The sequence below is a fragment of the Carlito syrichta genome, unplaced genomic scaffold, assembly GCF_000164805.1.
Source record: "Carlito syrichta isolate Samal-C Ts95f unplaced genomic scaffold, Tarsius_syrichta-2.0.1 Scaffold74290, whole genome shotgun sequence".
In the NCBI taxonomy this organism is placed as follows: domain Eukaryota; kingdom Metazoa; phylum Chordata; class Mammalia; order Primates; family Tarsiidae; genus Carlito; species Carlito syrichta.
The window spans coordinates 111,785-131,572 of NW_007018386.1; the positions used below are offsets into that span (position 1 = coordinate 111,785).

At 40.8% G+C, this 19,788-nt stretch overlaps 1 protein-coding gene across 1 annotated transcript in view; it reads right to left on the reverse strand.

Annotated features, from left to right (window-relative positions):
- PRKDC (protein kinase, DNA-activated, catalytic polypeptide) overlaps nt 1–19,788 on the reverse strand; it is a 134,460-nt gene that overhangs the window by 90,915 nt on the left and 23,757 nt on the right. Inside the window, exons 13-16 of the mRNA XM_008053434.2 lie at nt 11,651–11,778; nt 4,040–4,247; nt 2,855–3,033; nt 130–298 (exon numbers count right to left, since the gene is read on the reverse strand). Coding sequence (XP_008051625.2) covers nt 130–298; nt 2,855–3,033; nt 4,040–4,247; nt 11,651–11,778 — 684 coding nt within the window. The remainder of the gene's footprint in view (nt 1–129; nt 299–2,854; nt 3,034–4,039; nt 4,248–11,650; nt 11,779–19,788) is intronic.

Genomic DNA, 19,788 nt, shown 5'->3' on the forward strand with positions numbered 1-19,788 from the left:
ATGCAGAACCAAAAAAACCCACACATTTAATATTGTAAGAAGGTGCAAATGATGACATAACTTTAATTAACATAATCTAGCTTTTGAACATCTACAGGGACAATAGTGCACACCTCAGGAGAGGCCTACCTTTTCTGGTTTTTCACTAAATAGAAAACCTTGATAAAATTTTAACTCGTTGAAAACACAGCAGATGACAGCCATGGCACAGTTGTATGCTGCACAATGGTAAAGTCTTCTCCTCTCCAACAGCTGACTCTCCCCTGCCATGTTCTCGGTAAATGCATCATGGCACAGTCTGCAAGAGGAGATCCAGATTACAAACCATTGCACATGACACAGAAATTGCTAGTCAAGTCCAGCAATGTGCAACAGGATCTATGCAGCTCAGCCTTTCTTAAGTGTCAACTTCAGTCCTGGCATAGAACTGGGCGCTAGGAATATGAGTGAGCATATCACTGACTCATGACAAAGGTGGGATACATGGATTGTACCACATGGTGGTCAATGCAGCAAGTCTAAGGAGCCCCGTGTAAGGAGCTAACAAAGGATTTAAGAGAAACAATCTGAGCTGAGTTTTGAAATATAAGCTGAGAAAGAAATGTGCTTGGGCATTATGAGCAGAAAGAATAGTGTCATTTTGGACAAGGGATAAACCTGGTAGCATGTCAGAAGGAGGCCGGCAGTGAGGGAAAGGAACAAGATGTATCCTTAGGAGGGCTCATCCACTGTGGATGTCAGCCTACAGGACAGGGTTGCAGGTTTTGCATGGCAATTTAGTAGTTGTGTGACGATCTGGCTTGCAAAGTTGGAAACATTTACTATCTGGCTGTTTAAAGAAAAAGTTTGCCAATGCCTCCTCCTGAAGAGCAGGTGCCATTGAAGGGTCTTAGGCAGGGAAATGAAACAACCAGGCTTATACTCTAGCTATACATATGATAATTATAATAGTGGGAACAGAGAGAAGGCTAGAACAGTTACAAAGCAGATGACTGCAATGGCTCATCACAGACGTTCAGATACTAAAACAGGGCCAGCCGTAAAGTGGAATGGGAACAAGGGCACGGGCTTCAGGAAGACTGAAAAAAAGTGACAGCAGCCAGATAGATCTGGTGACCAACAGGGTATCCGTGGAGGTTGGAGACACGAAGACGAAGGAGAACAAAATACAACTCTCAGGTCCCCTGTCCGTGCAAACAACTGGACAGTGACACCATTCACAGCGGGGGTAAGAGAAGCACCAGGTGAGAGGACGGTAATAATGAGCTTGCTTGGAGACGCAAAATGAGACACAACGAAGTCTGTGTGCAATATTTACGAGGAGAAAAACTTCATTGGGAGACTAGTTTTAGGCCAGGTGCAGTGGCTCACACCTGCAATCCCAGAACTTTAGGAGGCCAAGGTTTAAGGACTGCTTGAGTCCAGTTCAAGAACAGCATAGGCAACACAGCAAGATCTTGTCTCCACCAAAAAAACCAAAACAGTTAGTTGGACATGAGGGTGCATGATTGGTCACAACTGCTTGGGAGGCTGAGGGGGGAGGACTGCCTAATCCCAGAAGGTCGAGGCTGCAGCGAGTCATGATTGAGCCATTGTACTCTACCCTTGGTGACAGAATGAGACCCCAATTCAAAAAAAAAAAAAAAGCTGAGCTCAGTGGCTCAGCCTATAATCCCAGTACTTTGGGAGGCCAAGGTGAGTGGACTGCCTGAGCCCGGGCAACTTGGAGAGACCTCATCTCTACAATGAATCAAAAATTAGCCAGGCATGGTAGCGCACGCCTGTAGTTCCAGCTACTTTCAAGGCTGAGGCAGAAGCATTGCCTGAGCCCAGCAGGTCGATGCTGGGGCGGCTGTGAGTGTGCCACTGCATTCCAGCCTGGGTGACGGAGTGAGACTCCAACTCAAAAAAAAAGAGAGAAGTTTTAGAAAAGATGTATTTGGTAACTTTGTGTTTTATAGAATGTTTGTTAAAAAATATTTATCAACCCACCTGGGCAACTTGGTGAGACCTCATCTCTACAATAAATCAAAAAAATCAGCCGGGTATGGTAGTGTGTGCCTGTAGTTCTAGCTACTTGGAAGGCTGAGGCGAAGGGTCGCCGGAGCCCACCAGGTCAAGGTTGCGGTGGCTGGGAGCAGCCACTGCACTCCAGTCTGGGCGACAGAGTGAGACTCCAACTCAAAAAAAAAAAAATAATAATAATATTTACCACTCCATTAATTTCAAATGATAGAAAAAATAAAATACCCTAAATCCCTTCTTATTGTAAATCATAGCATCAAGCATATATCAAGCTATTAAGGGAGGAAAATGGCAGGAAAAAACATTTTTAAAAAAATGTTTTATTATTATTTTTTGAGTTGGAGTCTCACTCTATTGCCTAGGCTTGAGTACAGTAGCATGCTCATGGCTGTCGCGATCTCAACCTGCTGGGCTCCGGCAAACCTTCTACCTCAGCCTTCCAAGTATCTGAAACTGTAGGCACATGCCAACATGCCTGGCTAATTTTTTTAATTTATTGTAGAGATGAGGTCTTGTCAAGTTGCCCAGGCTGGTTTCAAACCCCTGAGCTCAGGCAATTCTTTTGCCTCTGCCTCCCAAAGTGCTAGAATTACAGGCATGAGCCACTGTGCCCAGCCAAAAGTTTTATTCTTTGCAAAAGATGAGCACAGGATAAAGCATGTTATTCAATAATACACTAAATTTAAGTCCAGCAAGTAGCTTGTACATAAGAAAACCATAGAAGTATTTAAGTAAAACAAACGTTTTTCACATTATAAACCATGCACAGAAATATATGCACCCCAAACATTAACAGATCAATAGAGTCCAAAATCAAGCAAAATCTTACTTAATCAGAGTCTTTGTGAGTTCATTTCCTTCTGTAACACACGAGCCATGGAAAAGCTGATTAATTTTAGATTCCTTAGAGTGTACATCGTCTTTGGGAAGACGAGAATACATCACATCCAGCATCTTATAATAGCTCATCTTCTTGGTGATTTGAGTATCAAAGGTAGATTCACTTAGCTTAGAAAGGCAACACATAATTATCCTTGGTTTATCAAACATGAGAAACATATTACTGAATCTATCCAATTAAATATTTGCTGTCCTTTAGATAGAAATAATTTTAACAGTCAAAAATGCTAAATCACTTCAACAAGACAGCATGAAGTTGTCCAGGGTTAAAAACACATATGTAAGCACTGACGTATTAGACTGGGTAAAGTAGAACATAACACTCACTGCCAAATAGTAAGCCCAAAACAATGTTTACCCAAAATCTTACTGAAGACATGGAAACAGCAGGAAAAGTTCAACATATTAAAACACAAAATTTTCACCTATTTTGAATTCTGCAATAATAAATGTGTCATTTGAGTATTCATGATATTTCCCAAAAGGATTTGAGGGAGGCTGAATGATACCCTCGCACTTATCCCACAAAAGAGATCTGAAAGATGCCCCAAACCCTGAAACCTGTGAATGTAACCTCCTTAGGGAGCAAAAAAAAAGTAGGCCTTGGCAGATGCAATTTACGTGAGGAGCTTAAGGTGAGATTATTTATGGAATTGTTCAGTTGCATGAGACGAAATCACATGCAACCTTATACGAGGAATGTGGCAGAAGACCAGAGACAGGAAAAGGCAGTATGACAAAGGCGGAGGCCGAAGCATCCTTTCTGGACGTTCTGTACACACTTATACAAGCCAAGCAACGCTGGCAGCTACCAGAAGCTAGAAGAGGCCAGGAGCAGCGTTTCCCAAGTCCTGAGTGAGCATGGCCCTGGCAACACTGTGATTTTGGACTTCTGGCCTCTGGAACTGTGCGAGAATAAATTTCTGTTGTTCTAAGCCACAAAGTCACAGCACCCCCTGAAAACTAACGCAGATCCCACACAGCCACAGGACCAAAATGTAGAGAAAGTGCTCCGTGAGGAACAAGAACCACACAAGTGACCACACAGCAGTTTCTCAGACACTGGTTGGGGGGCTGCTCTTATTCACATTTAGCTTATGAAGGTGTATGATACCTTTGTAAACCTGGACTTCAACACATCCATGGCAGCTACCACGATTCTGCTAAAGAATTCTCTCAAAGCATCCAGGCTACAGTGACACAGCAGGGTGAGGAGACAGCGATCTACAATGGCTTGGCGAGTGACACTTGAGAGTGGGTCGTCCTTCCTAAACATTCCATATACACTTTCCAGAAGGCCCAGCTGTGCAACCCATGATCCTCTAAGAAAAAAAAAGAGAAAAACACATGGATATTCATGCTTTTAACAAATATTTTGGGTACTTGCTTCATAACCGGCAAAGTAAAACCAATGATTATAAATTACAAACATTATTTTAAGGATTATGCATTTACAAAACCCACGAAATACAAAAAGCATTCATACACGAACCATACTGTTTTATTCATTCCCACAAATCTTCAAATCAAATTTAGGCATCAGGAAGAAGAATGTTTTCATTTACTTTCAAATCTGGTCCTGCTTGAAGAACACTGGAAGAGTCTGAGGCCTAAAGATGGTCACATTTCCAGGATATGAAAATGATGTGACTTATTATTTTAATATTCTAGTCTCTTCCAAGCAATGAACTACCATTCCTATTTCCTATACAGAGACACACCAATCCATCAGGCCTTTTGTTTTCTCATCTGAAAAATGACATATTTGAATGATCATCTGTAAAGTTTTGTCTATAAATCTATAAACTGAGAATGCAGAGTTTCCTTACCTACGAAAATTGGAAGGTTAGGACTAAACGGTCATTAAAATTCTGACACTGTGAAGTTAGATATTAACCAGGGCAAAAAAAATTAGACTCAGAAGGTAGCTCAGTCATAAAATGTTGAGACTGTAGGATCCTACCAGATGCTACACAGTTTCCATCCTTAAAACATTAAACCCCTCCTTAAAAATCTAAGAGAAAAGAAAAAAAAGAGAGCAAAGATCTAATTTTAAAAGCAGGCCAAGAGATGGTTCCCCAAAAAATGAATGCAAATATAAACATTAAATACATGAAAATATTCTTTTTCATTAGTAATAAAATAAAAACAAAGCAACAATGAGAGACCCTATCTCGCCTATAAAACTGGAAAAAATTCAAATGTTCGACAATGTTGGCAAGACAGTGGTGAAGTGCACAACGCTTGTACCCTGCTGGAAGAAGTGCAAACAATACAGTCCAAAAAAAAGGGATGTGGAGATATCTGGCAAATTACAAATGCAGGTGCCTTTGCACCTGCATTTTAGGAATCTATCCCAAAGATATACTGTCAAAATACAAAACGATATAAACACATGGCTAGTCTCTGTGGCATTATTCTTAACAGCAAACGATTAAACCCAAAACTCCATCAGGAGGCGGCTACTTGAAAATACTATGACACTTGCAAGCAATGAAGGATTATACACCTGGTTTAAAAAAAAATAAGAATGAGGAAGATCTCTATGTATTGATATGGAGTGACCTATAGGACAAGGGTTCCCAACCCCTGGGCCAGGGACTGGGACTGGTCTGTGATCTGTTAGGAACTGGGCTGCACAGAGGAGGTACGCAGCAGTCAGTGGGCAAAGCATCATCTGTATTTACAGCCACCCCCCATCACTCGCATTACCACCTGAACTCCGCTTCAGTCCGATCAGCGGCAACATTAGAGTCTCAGAGAAGCTGAACCCCGCAGAGAACTGCGCATGTGAGGGATCCAGGCTACGCACTCCTTAATGCCCCATGATCTGAGGTTGAGCAGCGGCAGTGATGCTAAAGCTGGGGAGCAGCTGCAAACACGGATTAAGATTAGCAGAGGGGTCTGAGCAGAGACGAGAAACTAACTGCTTGCAGACTCCTATCAAAACCCTACCAGGGAGTGGTAAGTGACAATGAAGCTGCATCTGGTGGCAGCTTTTGTAGTGACATGAGCTGATGTACTTCAGTAGTACAACTGCATCTAGTGGCAGGCTTTAAGTCAGAATCCGACACATATTTTAGTCCTCCTACGGCCCACCCATTATTTTATTTACCTCTTCCATCCTCACCTGCTTCCTGCATTGGGCACTTGTCTCAGTCAGCTTTGATAAGCCCACAAACTAACCCTAGCCAAAATGAACTAAAAAAAGTTGTCACTGGAGAGCTTCTTTGAAAAGGGGGAAAAACTCTATGATGAGACAACAAAAGACTCTAAGACCACCAACAAAAAGAAAGTGGCATGTAAAAGAAAATACCAAGAGTTCTACTTAATAGTTTTATTGCAACAGATGATTCACATTCTACAAGCTTGCTTTGTATAAATATGTGGCGATCGGTTATCCAACAAAGTCATGAAACCTTCAAAACTGCCTCACCACATGGAGACCAAGTACTCTGCATTAAGAGGCAAGTTTGCAGAGTTTTTCAAAAGAAAAAAACATGAACACGAAAAACAGAGCAATTACTGAAGACCACCACTTCATCAAATGTGTCTGCACTAATAGTATAATTCTTTTTTTTTTTTTTTTTGAGTTGGAGTCTATGTTCCCCAGGCTGGAAAACAGTAGCATACTCACGGCTACCCCAGCGTCAATCTGCTGGGCTCTGGCGATCCTTCCACCTCAGCCTCCCAAGTAGCAGGACTACAAGATGCGCACTCCCACACCCGGCTAATTTTTTGATTTATTGTAGAGACAAGGTTTCACCATGTTGCCCAGGCTGGTCTCAAACCCGTGCGGGATCAGGCAATCCTCTCGCCTCGGCCTCCCAAAGTGCTGGGATTACAGGCTTGAGAAACTGTGCCCGGCGAGTATAATTCTTAGTGGCTAAGCGCAATGCTAAAGCTAAGAAGCCCTTTGCTGTTGATAGAGAGAAGCCCTTTGCTGTTGATAGAGAGCTGATCCTACCTACTGCTAAGGACATTTGTCATAAACTTTTAGGAGGTTGTTCAAAATGTGTCACATGTTCCTCTTTGAGCTAGCACCATACCTAGAACTATTGATGAAATAGCAGAGGCTATTAAGGCAAAACTGTTAGAGTGACAACAAGGCAACAATGCTTGTTCTTGTGTGATATATTTTTCAGAAGGATGTGCATAAAGATATGTTATGTGCACTTTTGTTCCCAGCCAACACCACAGCTCCAGAACTATTCAAGTCTCTGAATGATTACATATCAAGAAAACTGAATTGGTCATTTTGTGTTGATATATGAACAGATGGACCAGCCGCCATGACTAGAAGGCTTTCCGATTTCACTACTCAGGTCAAAAAGCTTGCTTCTGAATGTGAGTCTACACACTGCGTCATTCATAAAGAAATGCTGGCTAGCCAAAAAATGTTACCTGAACTTAGCAGTGCTTTGCAGGACTTTAAAGGACATGCCCTTTACTCAATATCTGTTCATGCAGCTCTGTGAGTAGATGGACACAGAGCATACACGTCTTCTCTTGTACACAGAAGCGAGATGGCTTTCTAAAGGCAGATCACTGGTCAGAGTTTCTGAGTTATGAGAGCCGCTCCAGGGATTTCCTTTAGAAAAACAGTCACCACGGGTCACAAAACTTGCTTACTTGTGTGACACATTCAACTTTCTCAACGAACTCAATCTGTCACTTCAGGGAAGAATAACAACTGTGTTCAAGTTGGCAGATAAAGTGACTGAATTCAAAGATAAGTTGGATTTATGGGGCAATGAGTGAACATTGGGATTTTTGTCATGTGTCAAACATTAGCAGAGATTTTGGAAGAGACTGACCCTGGGCCTTCTTTCTCCCAGCTGGTGCACGATCACCTATCTCAGCTTTCAGAAGAGTCTGAGCATTACTTCTCAACCACAAATGACCCACAAACTGGGAAGGAATAGATCCATGACCCATTTGTGAATAAGCCAGGGGAATCAACTTTGTCCATGCTAGAAGAGGATCAACTGCTTGAGATCACAAATGACGGTGGCCTTAAAAGTGTGTTTGAGACAATGTTCTTTAGTGTGAAGATTTAAAATTATTAATTCAATTCAGTTAACTGTCAAGAGCTACAGTCAGATTTCTTATTATTTAAGTCGGTTTTGGTAACTTGTGGCTTTCTAGGAATTTGTCCATTTTACTTAAGTTGCTGAATTTGTTGGCATAATGTTGCTCATAATATTCCCTTATAATCTTTTTATAATTTCTGTGCAGTCCGTCAGTGGTAACATCCTCTTTCATTCTTAATTTTTATGCACTGTTTTTTCCTTTATTTTTGGATAGCCTGGCTAATGGTTTCTCAATTTCATTTACTTCTGCAAAAATCAATTCTTGGTTTCATTGATTTCTCTCCACCATTTTTCTTGTTTCTATTTCATTAATTTTCACTCTAATATTTATTACTACATTATTTTGACTTGTTTTCAGTTCAGTGTTCTTTTTCTAAATTTTAAGGTAGAAAGTTCAGATTACTTATTTTGTATCTTTCATCTTTTCTTTTTTTTGAGTCAGAGTCTCACTTTGTCACCCAGGCTGGAGTGCAGTGGCATGCTCATGGCCATCACAGTCCTGACCTGCTAGGCTCAGGTGATCTTTCTGCCTCAGCCTTCCAAGTAGCTGGAACCACAGGTGCACACCACGAAACCTGGCTAACTTTTTGATGTATCATAGAGACAAGGTCTCGCCAAGTTCTTCAGGCTGGTCTCAAACCCCTGGACTCAGGAAATCTTCTCAACTTCACCTCCCAAAGTGCTGGGATTACAGGCATGAGCCACCACATTTGGCTTTCTTAGTTTCTATCACAGGCATTAAAAGATACATTTTGGTCGAGGTGAGGGGATTGCCTGAGCCCATGCGTTTGAGAACAGCCTGGGCAACTTGGTGAGACTTCATCTCTACAACAAATCAAAAAAATTTGGCAGGATTGGCAGTGCACGCCTATAGCTCTGGCTACTTGGAAGGCTGAGGCGGAAGGATCATCTGAGCCCAGCCGATGCTGGGGTGGGGTGGCCATAAGTATGCCACTGCACTCTAGCCTGGGCAACAGAGTGAGACTCCAACTCAAAAATAAATAAATAAATAAATTTCTCTTTGAGTCCTGCTTTAGCTCCATCTTATACGTTTGGATACACTTTATTCTTATTTTATTCAGATCAAAATACTACCTGACTTCCCTTGTTATTTTTTTCTCTGATCCAAGGGTTATTGAGAAATGTGTTATTTGTTATTTAGAAATATTTTCAGATTCTCCAAAATTTCCTTCTGCTGATTTCTAATTTACTTCATTGTGGTCAGAGAACATATTTCGTATGATTTCAGTCTTTTTAAATTTATTGAGACTTGTTTTATGGTTTATTATATTATCTGTCCTGAAGGATTCTCCATGTGTGCTTAAAAAGGATGTGTGTTCTGCTGCTGTGCAGAATGTTTTTTTGTTTTGTTTTGGTTTTTAGAGACAAGGTCTCCCTCAGTCGCCCACACAAGAGTACAGTGGCATAATCATAGCTCATTGTAACCTAGAACTTCTGGGCTCAAATGATCCTCTTATCTTAAACTCCCAAGTTGCTAGGACTAGAGGCATGTGCCACCACGCCCAACTAATTGTTTTTGTAGACACAGGATTTTGCTATGTTGGCCAGGCTGATCTTGAACTCCTGGCCTCAAGCAATCCTCCTGCCTCAGCCTCCTGGGATTATAAGCATAAGCCACAGTGCCCAGAATATTTTATATTTGGTTAATTATTTTTTTAAATATTTGATTATGCTTTTAAAAAAATGTAAATAAAAAGGAATAAACTATATCACGGATGAACCTAAAAACATTAAGCTAAATAAAGAAGCCAAACACAGATATATGATATGATTCCCTTTATATAAAACGTTCAGAAAAGGCAAATTTAAAAAAACAGATTAGTGGTCATCTGGAGCTGGGGCTGGGAATGGGAGTCAATTTAAATGGAACATAGGATCTTGGGGGGTGGGAGTAAAAATGTTCTACGGTGCTTACTGTACTACCTGGTAAAGTTTCTGAAAATAATTGAACTGTATGCTTAAAAGAAGAGTAAACGTTATGATGTATAAAATACAACTCAAAATAAACTTACACAGACATTTATAAATTCAACATTTATAAATGTCATTTTAAAAATTCACTGTAAGTTTACAACTAGAAGCGGCCATGGCATCAAGTCCCTGCTTTAAAAACAAATGATCAGCCAGGCGCCATGGCTTGTACCTGTATTCCCCCTACTTGGGAGGTTAGGCGAAGAGATTGCTGTAGCCCAAGAATCCAAGTGCAGCCAGAACAACATAGTGAGAACCCGTCTCAAAAAAAAATTAATTGTCAAATATGTCCCATCTTTCCCACTATATTTCTACTAAAATACTAAATTATATTTTAGGCAACCAAACAGTCCTAGGGATGAGGGCAATTTCCTCATCACAGTGTAATTCTGGCTACTAATTCAGTTAAAAGGAAAAAAAGAACCAGAAAAATGGCCATTTGCACTCCTAATGAAATAACTGAGCCGGGCTCAGTGGCTCAGCTGTCATCCCGTGCCTTTGGGAGGCTGAGGTGAGTGGATTGCCTGAGCCCGCAGGTTCGAGACCCGCTGGGCAACTTGGCGAGACCTCATCTCTACAATACGTCAAAAAATTAGCCGGGTGTGGTAGCGCACGCCTGTAGTTCTAGCTACTCGGAAGGCTGAGGTGGAAGGATTGCCAGAGCCCAGCAGGTCAAGCTGCAGTGGCTGGGAGTGTGCCACTGCCCTCCAGGCTAGGTGACAGAGTGAGACTCCAACTCAAAAAAAAAAAAAAAAGAAATAACTGATATAGGGCAACTACCATAAATGAATGCCAAACCATTACGAAAATGTTATGAGGCATATGGCTGGTCAATCCTAGCATCACTGAAAAGCAGGACCACCAGATATTACATGCCTCCTAATGTTATGAATATGAAGAATACAGAATCAACTATTAAGCGGTCCTGACAAACTTTGAACCTAAATCTGGACTTTTGTATATAACTTTCCGTTTACATGAAACAGGAGGCTAGAGGAACAAGTTAAATGAAAAGAACAGAAAAGAATCAGATAAATCCAGAATATAAGACACTGTCCAGGTTTCTTCAACACAAAAGAAAAATTAATAAAGAAGGGGACTGTACGAGATGAAGACAGACTTGAGAGACAAAATAGTAAAATGCCACGTATATTTAGATCAAAGTTCAAATAATCCAACAATGTAAGCACATTTGAGAAAATCTACTGAGGAAATCTGAATATGGAATTACTGATGATTTTATTTAGTTGATAATGGTATTATAGCTATCCAAAGAAACAGCAGTTTTTAGAGAGATATATAGAAAGATGTAGAGGTGAAATGACGTAGTGTCAGAGATTTGCTTTAAATTACAATAGCAGCAATAACTGCGGTAAAACAGAAAAAGATAAAAGATGGGGATGAAGCTAGGACAATGCTGATGTTTGTTTAACCTAGAGGCTCATTCACACTCTTCCTTTAGCTTTGAGAATGTTTGAAAACTATAATAATCAAAGTTTGTTTTAAAGAAAAAGAAAAAAAAAATTCAGTGATAAGAGTTGACTGCAACTGCCATTCAACTTTTTTTGGAGCAGAGAAGATAATTTCCCACAAAAATAAAATGTGAATGGTTCCTGGGACTCCAGACTAGAATGACTTACCTTCTAGCAATCCTCTTGAAAGTGGATTGAAATAATTCTTCCATAACATGGTTTTGCTCCCGACAAAGAATTTCTGTCATCAATTGCAACAATACAGGACTTTGAGATAATTCCAATGCATCTAGAAACTATAAAACATACACAATTATCATAAAAAATTTGTTGGATTTTTGTTTTAACGATTTTAGTAAAAATTATCCCTAAAGAGAAAAAAATACAACAGAATTTCACAGAGAATTAACAAATGTTAATATTTTTGTCAATTTTGCAAATATAGTGAGTGCCTAAAATATAATAATGTTCATCAAATATTTGAGTTTTGATTCCTTTTTAGGTTTTACAGATGTTGTTCTTCTCTTTATCCCCAGGTTCCGAGAGTCCATGATGACATACCTTACCGGGTCTTTAGCCATCGCTGTGCTAGCTAGAAACTCTTGGCCTTTCTTATATTGTAGAGATGCATGTTTTTCCACACCATCCTCACTGCAGAACAACATCCTAGGTCACTTCCCTAATACTCTCGTCTTGACTCTCCTATTCTCCCTCTCAATGACTGTTATATTTTCTAGAAATATCCTCAATTTTATCTTCAGAACAGAATAGGTAGGTTTTCATTTAAATTTTGCTGTTACATATTAAATTTCCAAGGGCACTTACTCGTCCCATTTCATTGACACAATACCTTTCTTCATCTCTGAAGCTATTCTGTGCAGTTCCTTTGCCGTGTTTTCCATCCCTTTGTGAACTCCTTTCCCTCTGAGCTCCTTTTTCCTGTTGGTTTGCATCTTTCTTATGTTGGAAGTTTTCCCCACATGTTAGATGATTATCTGTATTTCTATTTACATTCATGGATTTACATTAAGAGCAAGTACTAAAGACCTACTTAGAATCTTTGTGGCTACTAAAACCACTGGATGACAGATTGCTGGGGAACAGGATACTTACGTGACATGAACAAAGTGGTGTTACCCCACCCATTATTTGCTAATTGCAGAAAGAAAACACTATTTAACAGAGAGGGGAGGCAGTCACCACCTCAACTAGGCACTCAGGTCACAACAATGCCACGCCTGATGCTATTTGCCTCCAGCTGTGCCAGCGCTGCCTAGGTTAACCTGCATCTCATAACCAAGATCTAAACCCAACTGCCCGTGTAGAAGAAAGGCGAGGACGGAGGAACACGTTTTTAAAAATCTCAAGGAAACAATCAGGCAAACAGGGGACAATGCCAGAGAGAAGTTCTCTAGTTTCTTCTGAAAACTCAAGTCGTGGAACAAAAAAAAGGGATGGGGTATGAACTAGCTCTAGATTAAAAGAGTTTAGCGATATGACAATTCGATGCAATTGGTGATACACAGGAATATTTGGAGAAATCTGAATGTGGACTAGGCAACAGTGATATGAGAGGGTTATCAATTTTCTTAGGTATGGTAACAGCACTGTGCCTTATTCTTAGGACATGCATGCTTAACTATTTAGGATGAAGCATCATATGTTTGAAACTAACTTGCAAATGTCTTTCTCAACTGAAGCAAAAACAAAAGACATCATACACACATAAGGAAAAGGCAATCAGGACAAAAGTCGGCAACTGCTGAATGTAAGAGATGGTTATAGGAATGTTACTTCTACCATTCTTTCAACTCTTCCCTATGTTTGGCCAAAATTATATAAAAAGAATGAGAAGGAGAGAATCTCTGTGGATGAGCGTGCCTAGAAAACCGGCCTTTTCACGGAGCTGCTTGACCGCCTCACATGAGGAGGGGGTCCTGTGGGGAAGAGACCCAGAAAGAGCAGGGAGAAAGCTGTGATGCCTGGACGACACACAGCAGCACTTCCCCTGCAAGCACAACCCAGTGGAGAAAGCCTGACCTGCCTCGCCCTGGAATGATCGAGTCACAATGAAGGTAAGTGGTGGAACTGGCTGCACCGAACGGTCACATACAGAACTTACACTCAGTCACATTCACATCATATGCTAGCTCCAGCTCAGCATTATTGTAGTGTTCTTCAATCATCTGGTTCTCAACATCTCTTCCTTGTTTTACTTATAAACTTCTTGAAAATAAAGACAGTGTCTTAACCAAACACGAGTTTGGGTATTTGGACATCAGGCCAGTGCTCAGCATGCCATGAGTATGGCAGACCAATGCCACACCTAAAAAGTGATTCTCTGATATTTATTTAGTGGCCAAACTCCTAAATTTTAGTTGAGTACACAGTCATCCAGAATGAATGACATTCACAGTCTCTCTGCGGCTGCACGGTGAATGGTGAATGGCATATAGCAGAGATAATCCCATGTGACTTCTGCGTAGAGCCTTCAGAGGAAGGGATATGTTCTCTACTACCCTTTCCCACCTCTTGCGGGCTAGAAGGAAATTAGATGGTAGGAGCTGGAGCTGAGGAGCTCAAGAGCCATCTAGTTCATAATTGTGTGATAAAACTTGTTTTAAGTGTAGGTTGAAAATTATTTGGAATGTATATTGAAACTTGTTTTTAAAACTCAGATGTATGTTTGCTTTCCCGCCCAAGCCCAGTAGTATACTTTTGGTAAACAAGTTCACATACCAAAAGAAAACCACGGAGTCACGGTGCAGACCCTCTGGCCCCATTTCCTGCTCCATTCCCCTAGTAATCTCACATTCCAGATGTCCCAACTGGTTCCACCCAGCCCGCCTGACCATTGATGGTCAGCCGCGGTCAGCCATGACCCGCGACCATACAAACCAACCAATTCCAAACGCCCCCGTACCCAGTAGGAGAAATTACCCAATCATGTGCGAACAAGTTTAAAGTTCTTTCCCCTCCCTTGTAACTGTGTATATAAGCTGCTTGCTGCGCTGGGTCGGGGCTCTCGTTCCTGTACTGCTGCGCCGGTCATGGACGTGAGCCCAGACTCAAGCCTGAATAAAGACCCTCGTGTGATTTTCACTGGAGCTGGCTCTTTGGTGGTCTCTCGGATTCAGGATTCAGGTACAACAGAGCAGTGACACTGGATGACACAAATGCTGTGTGAGCAAAAAGATAAAAGAAATCTGCAGAGCAGCCCGAGGGGGCCAATCTAAAAGAGACTTGAGCAAAAGAGAACAATAATCTACCACCTTGTTTAAACCACTAGGAAAGACCTTCAGCTGTATACCAAATTCAGGTTGAGCATGCCTAATCCAAAAAACTGAAATCTAGGCCAGATGCAATGGCTCATGTCTGTAAATCTTAGCACTTTGGGAGCAAGACTACTTGCTGTCAGGAGTTAGGACTCACCTCCACAAAAAAATGTCTTAAAAAATCTGAAATCCAAAATCCCAAACTCTTTGAGCATTAACATACCACATGATAACTGAGATAGTGTGGCAGGATGCGGAAAATGCTCAAATATATTTCTTGTACGATTGAGCGAATAAACACAGAAACATGTAGCTGGTTTAGGATCAGCAGTTGGCCTCATGGCAATCACTAGCCCAGGGCAGGAAAGGAGTTGATAGCAGTTAAAGGTATTTCCTTTTGAAAGGCAAGTTGCAACTTTAAAGACCTGCCCAGGCCCAGGCAGGTTTTGTTTAAGAGAGGCCAAATGGCCCAGAGACTGGCTATTTCACGGAAATGGAAAAGAGTCTTATCTAAAACCCCCCTTCTGAAGTTGACAGTTTACAAGCCTGCAGTTCCTGGAAACCATTTGTTCTTTGAAAAATCTGATTTTGCTGAGTACAACCTTGTAAGATTCCACAGGAAGTATGTAATCAGTCAACACGACCCCCCTCCCTTACCTAAACGAGAGTATAAGACCCCACGTCTCCTGTTCTGGGGTGCTCAAGCTCGATTTGAATGCATGCAATTCTCGGCCCGCTGTGCTAGCCAGCGTATAGGAAGTGCTACTTCCTATAATAGTCTCAGTGTCACGATCTCTCTATTTTTCCTGCTACATTTCTGGTGTGTTGGCCGGGAAATGGAGATTGGAGACGGTGTGTTCCACTTCCTTTGTCATCAAGGTACGACCTCCAGGGCAACGAGAAAGGCAATCTCGCCTGCCGCGCAACGAACCGCAACGAACCTTTTGATCCGTAGGAGGGAAGCCCCTCCCGGCGCACTGAAGCTCGGACCACGAAAGCACAACAGGACCCAAGAGGCGAAGAACCGGCACAAGGACGACCGCCTGACGGAAAGGACAGAAGGCCCACCCGAGGGAAAGGGTAGGAATAAAGGCCTTTGCATAGACCTGCCAAGGGATGGCAGAAGGGGAGCTTGATCACCTCGCGGAGCCTGCTAGTAATCTCCAGCCTGAAGGAAAGGGCTGGAAGGCAGTGGAAGGAAACACTGTCTGAAGATGAACCCGTAGATTCCTGGGATTAGGACAGAGAGTTGACAAATGTGCTGTGTGCTTGTGTGTGAATGAGACGGACGGCGGAAGGGCTCCGCATAGTCAGTCTGCGTTGGGGGTGTAGCAACCTACCAGTTGCTAAGAGGTGTCTGAGACATCTTCGTGAAGAGCATGACTGGAGGGGGACAAAGCGGATGTTTCCCATCCCCCTCATTCTCCTATTTGTGTGTGTCTGTCACTTTAAATCTGCTGAAAAGCTGGTTGAGTTACTATGCTTTGTTTGATGGGACATGTGGTCTTTTTAAAAACTTGCTTGGCGCATATTTCTTGATGTCATTCATGTCTCCCTTTATTTGTGTGGTGTTTTCTCCCAACCCGTTGGCGCTGTTAAAATTTCTGCCTTTTGTTGTTAAGGTTGTAGAAAAATTGCCTGTTGCATATAAGAAGTGTTACCGGTTATCTTAAATTCTTTCCGGGGACCACATCCCCTCCCTTCCTTAGCCTGTGTTCTCCTTGTAAATTCTGAAGGGGCTCATTCTAATCCATCTGTAAAGAAACGGAGAAATGTCTCCTATATGCTACTTAGCCTTTTGTTAACTCAGTGTAAGTTAATGCTAGCCTTGGAGCTAATCTTTCTCTGGCAACTAAGGGAATGAACAGGCTGTTCTCGTTTTCAAATGCTAAAAGCCAGGTTAGTTGAAGTAAGTCCGTTTCTAAAGGTTTAGGCCTTGCCTCAACTGCTGATCAACTGCTTGTCCCTGTAAAACTGGGGAAGTCTCTCAGAGTCTTGTAATGTATGCTGAGTCCCTACTTTATCCTGTAATGCTAAGTAACACTAATGCTTGCGTTTTTTGGCTATGCTCATTTAATTGTCCATGTCTTATAACTAAGGGTGCTGTTTAGTAATTCATGAGGATTTTTGACAATTTTGCCTGTTCATAATTAGGAATATGTAGGAACAGATCATCTTACATCTATGTGGTCTGTTCACTCTAAAAAGGTTTTATATCAGGCCATTTTTGTAGACATCATTGAAAAGTTGTGAAGCAAAAAAAATAACAAAATTTTTAAAAAAAGGGCTTCAAGAAAAGCTGAGAACATTCAGTCTGGGAGAAGCATCAGGGTTCCAGGAATCCCTGGCATTGCTCTTTATGACTTTATTTAGTTATTTGTTTCTTTTAGAATTCTCCTTTGAGGAATAAATTGCAAGTTTATTCAGAGCAAAGTCTGGGTTTTCAAAAAACGTGACCAAGAGAGTGTGTAGTGGTCTGTGTCCTCAGATACTCCGATAGGACAGATTTTTTAAATGATTGGAGGAAATTAAAATTACGTGGTTTAATAATAATAATAAGTGCATTATTTTTTTAAAAAGTCAAATTTGAACTCACTACAAGTTAGCAGATAATAAGATTTGAAAAAGAATAATACTATCTGGCAATTAAATTCACTTTGTAGATCTAAGGAAAAATAAAATGGCCAAAAGTTCTGTATACCAAGGCATTTTAAAAAATTTATTTCACTATTTTGCAAACAAGATTATATCCTATAGAATATTAAATGCCAAACTTCAGAGGCTTAACTCAGAACTAGGAATACAAAACTCCCAATTATAGAAAGCCTCTAAAGTTCTTAGAAACTGAAACATTAAGAAAGAAAAAAAAAAAAAAGGAGAAGAACTCCAAAACAAGCACCAGCCAGAGGAAAGGTAAACAAATTGGCAGTTGCCACTAAAGGCAAAGCTCCAGCCACCCAAAAGAGGCCTGATAAGGATAAACCTGCTAAGGGGATGGTACCAGCTGTTATGAATGTGGTCAATCTGGGCACCTAAAGCACAATTGTCCTTAATAGCCTAAGTCCCCAGAACTTTGTCCAATATCTGGACTAAAATGCCACTGAAAGAGATGGTGTGGCCTCTCCCGAAGGCGGGGGAAACACCTCGCTCAGCGATAGTGGCTGTTGACTGAAGGGGGAGGGGCACGGCCCAGCGCAGCACTCTGTATGCCATCTACCCAGTGAATCCTTGGGTCTATATAAATGTGGCTGGGGTCCAAATTAATTTCTTAATTAATACTGAGGCTAAGTTTTTAGCCCTTGTGCTCATACTGAACTTCTTCCTCCTAAAACCTGCTCTCCAGTGGAAATTAAAGGTGTTCCAAAAAAACGAAATGTTTCACCTAACAATAAAAGGTAAATTCAAATTATGACTGTAAAAGGTTATCTATAAATAAACAAAATGGAAAGCAAAAAGCAAAGGAAAAATGTAAAAAGGTTGCTGGTATACAAAGGTTTTAGCAGGAAAACAAAAAAGAAAGGAATATAAAAAATATATATATTTATCTAAGATGAAATCTTATATGGTACATTTCTGTCCTATAATAAAGTAGATAATTATGAAAATTTTTAAAAGGGGGTAGAGAACAAAAATAAAATGGTATAAGCACACCAAAAATGGTGTAAGAAAAGTTTAAGAAAAATATAAATACAAAAGAAATTCTATAAACAATCTAGGCATAGTAAAGTCTTTTCTAAACGCAAGTCTCCAAACATTTTTAAATTTCCCTTCAAATTTTATATAGAATTTACTTAAGTGCCTAGTTCAAATTATAGTCTAAAACAATCTGTCAGGCTACCATTATAGTCCAGAAATACAAAAGCTGGTACTTGTAATAAAGTCACAGAAATTAAAGTTTAAATTTAAGTTATGCTAATAACTTCAGGCCTTGTAGCTTTTGTACAAAAGGTAATCAGCTACTTCCTGCAATTGTCAAAATGTAGGCCTGACTTTATTCCTTTTATTGAGCTAGAATCCAGTAATTTCATGCCCACATAATGGACATGCAAAAATTCCAGCCAGTGCCTGCAAATAATGCCACTGCTAAAACAAATCTGGATGCCTCAAGTCAGATAGGGAGAGATTTCGATCTCTGGCTAGGCAGGACTGAGCCCATTATCAGCTCTGAAGAAATTACAGAAGACGGACCCCTTCACCCCTCAGCACCCCAAATGATTATGGGATCGAAAAAAAATCTCTAAAGAATAAATAATTGAGGCAGGGTAGCTAGCACAGGTTAGACATAAATAAATTTTCTTATAGGTAGGTTTTTAAAGGCGTTCAAACATTTCTACTGCAGGTCAAGTGGCAACCTGTTCCACCCCTTGGCAAATCCAGCGAAAACTCCATCAGATGTAAAACTAGGACAGTACAAGCTTTCAATTTGCAGGTTAGCATAATAATCACTAGAAATCCTTTGGAGACATGAGTAAACTAAACATAGGTATTTGGTATTGCATCACCCAGGATCCAAGTCCCTGAAATGGAATTTGTTAAACCTTTGAAACTGTTTAACGGTAGGCCTCTGAAGGAAAGGGGGGCCACAAACGTAAATGCTCATAAGAAAATGCGTTGTCTATTTGGAACAAATTTTAATCACAGTTTATGAGCTTATTTCCCGAGACGCTTCTTGGACCAGAAGAAACCCAAACATCCAAGGGGAGTAAGTGCTGCTGAAAATTGAAGAAAGGAAGGACCCAATCAACAACTGTAGGAAAAAAAAGAGGATCCTAAGGGTGGTCCTGTTCATATACTAGTCTAGAGAATTTAAATGCCTAACTTCTCTATGAAATCTCAAAGGGGGGTGAACAAAAGCCCCTGCTAGGGGAAAAGGCCCCAAAACAGGTCTTTAAATAAAGTAAACGGCTTCTTGTCTTTTGTAATTCCTTATGGGTGGCCACCCCCTCTCATTAGGGGCATACAGGAAAACTTAAAGGAATTTGGAAGTCTTCCCCTAAAACAACAAATGCAAGCCTTAGGTTCAGTCGTAAA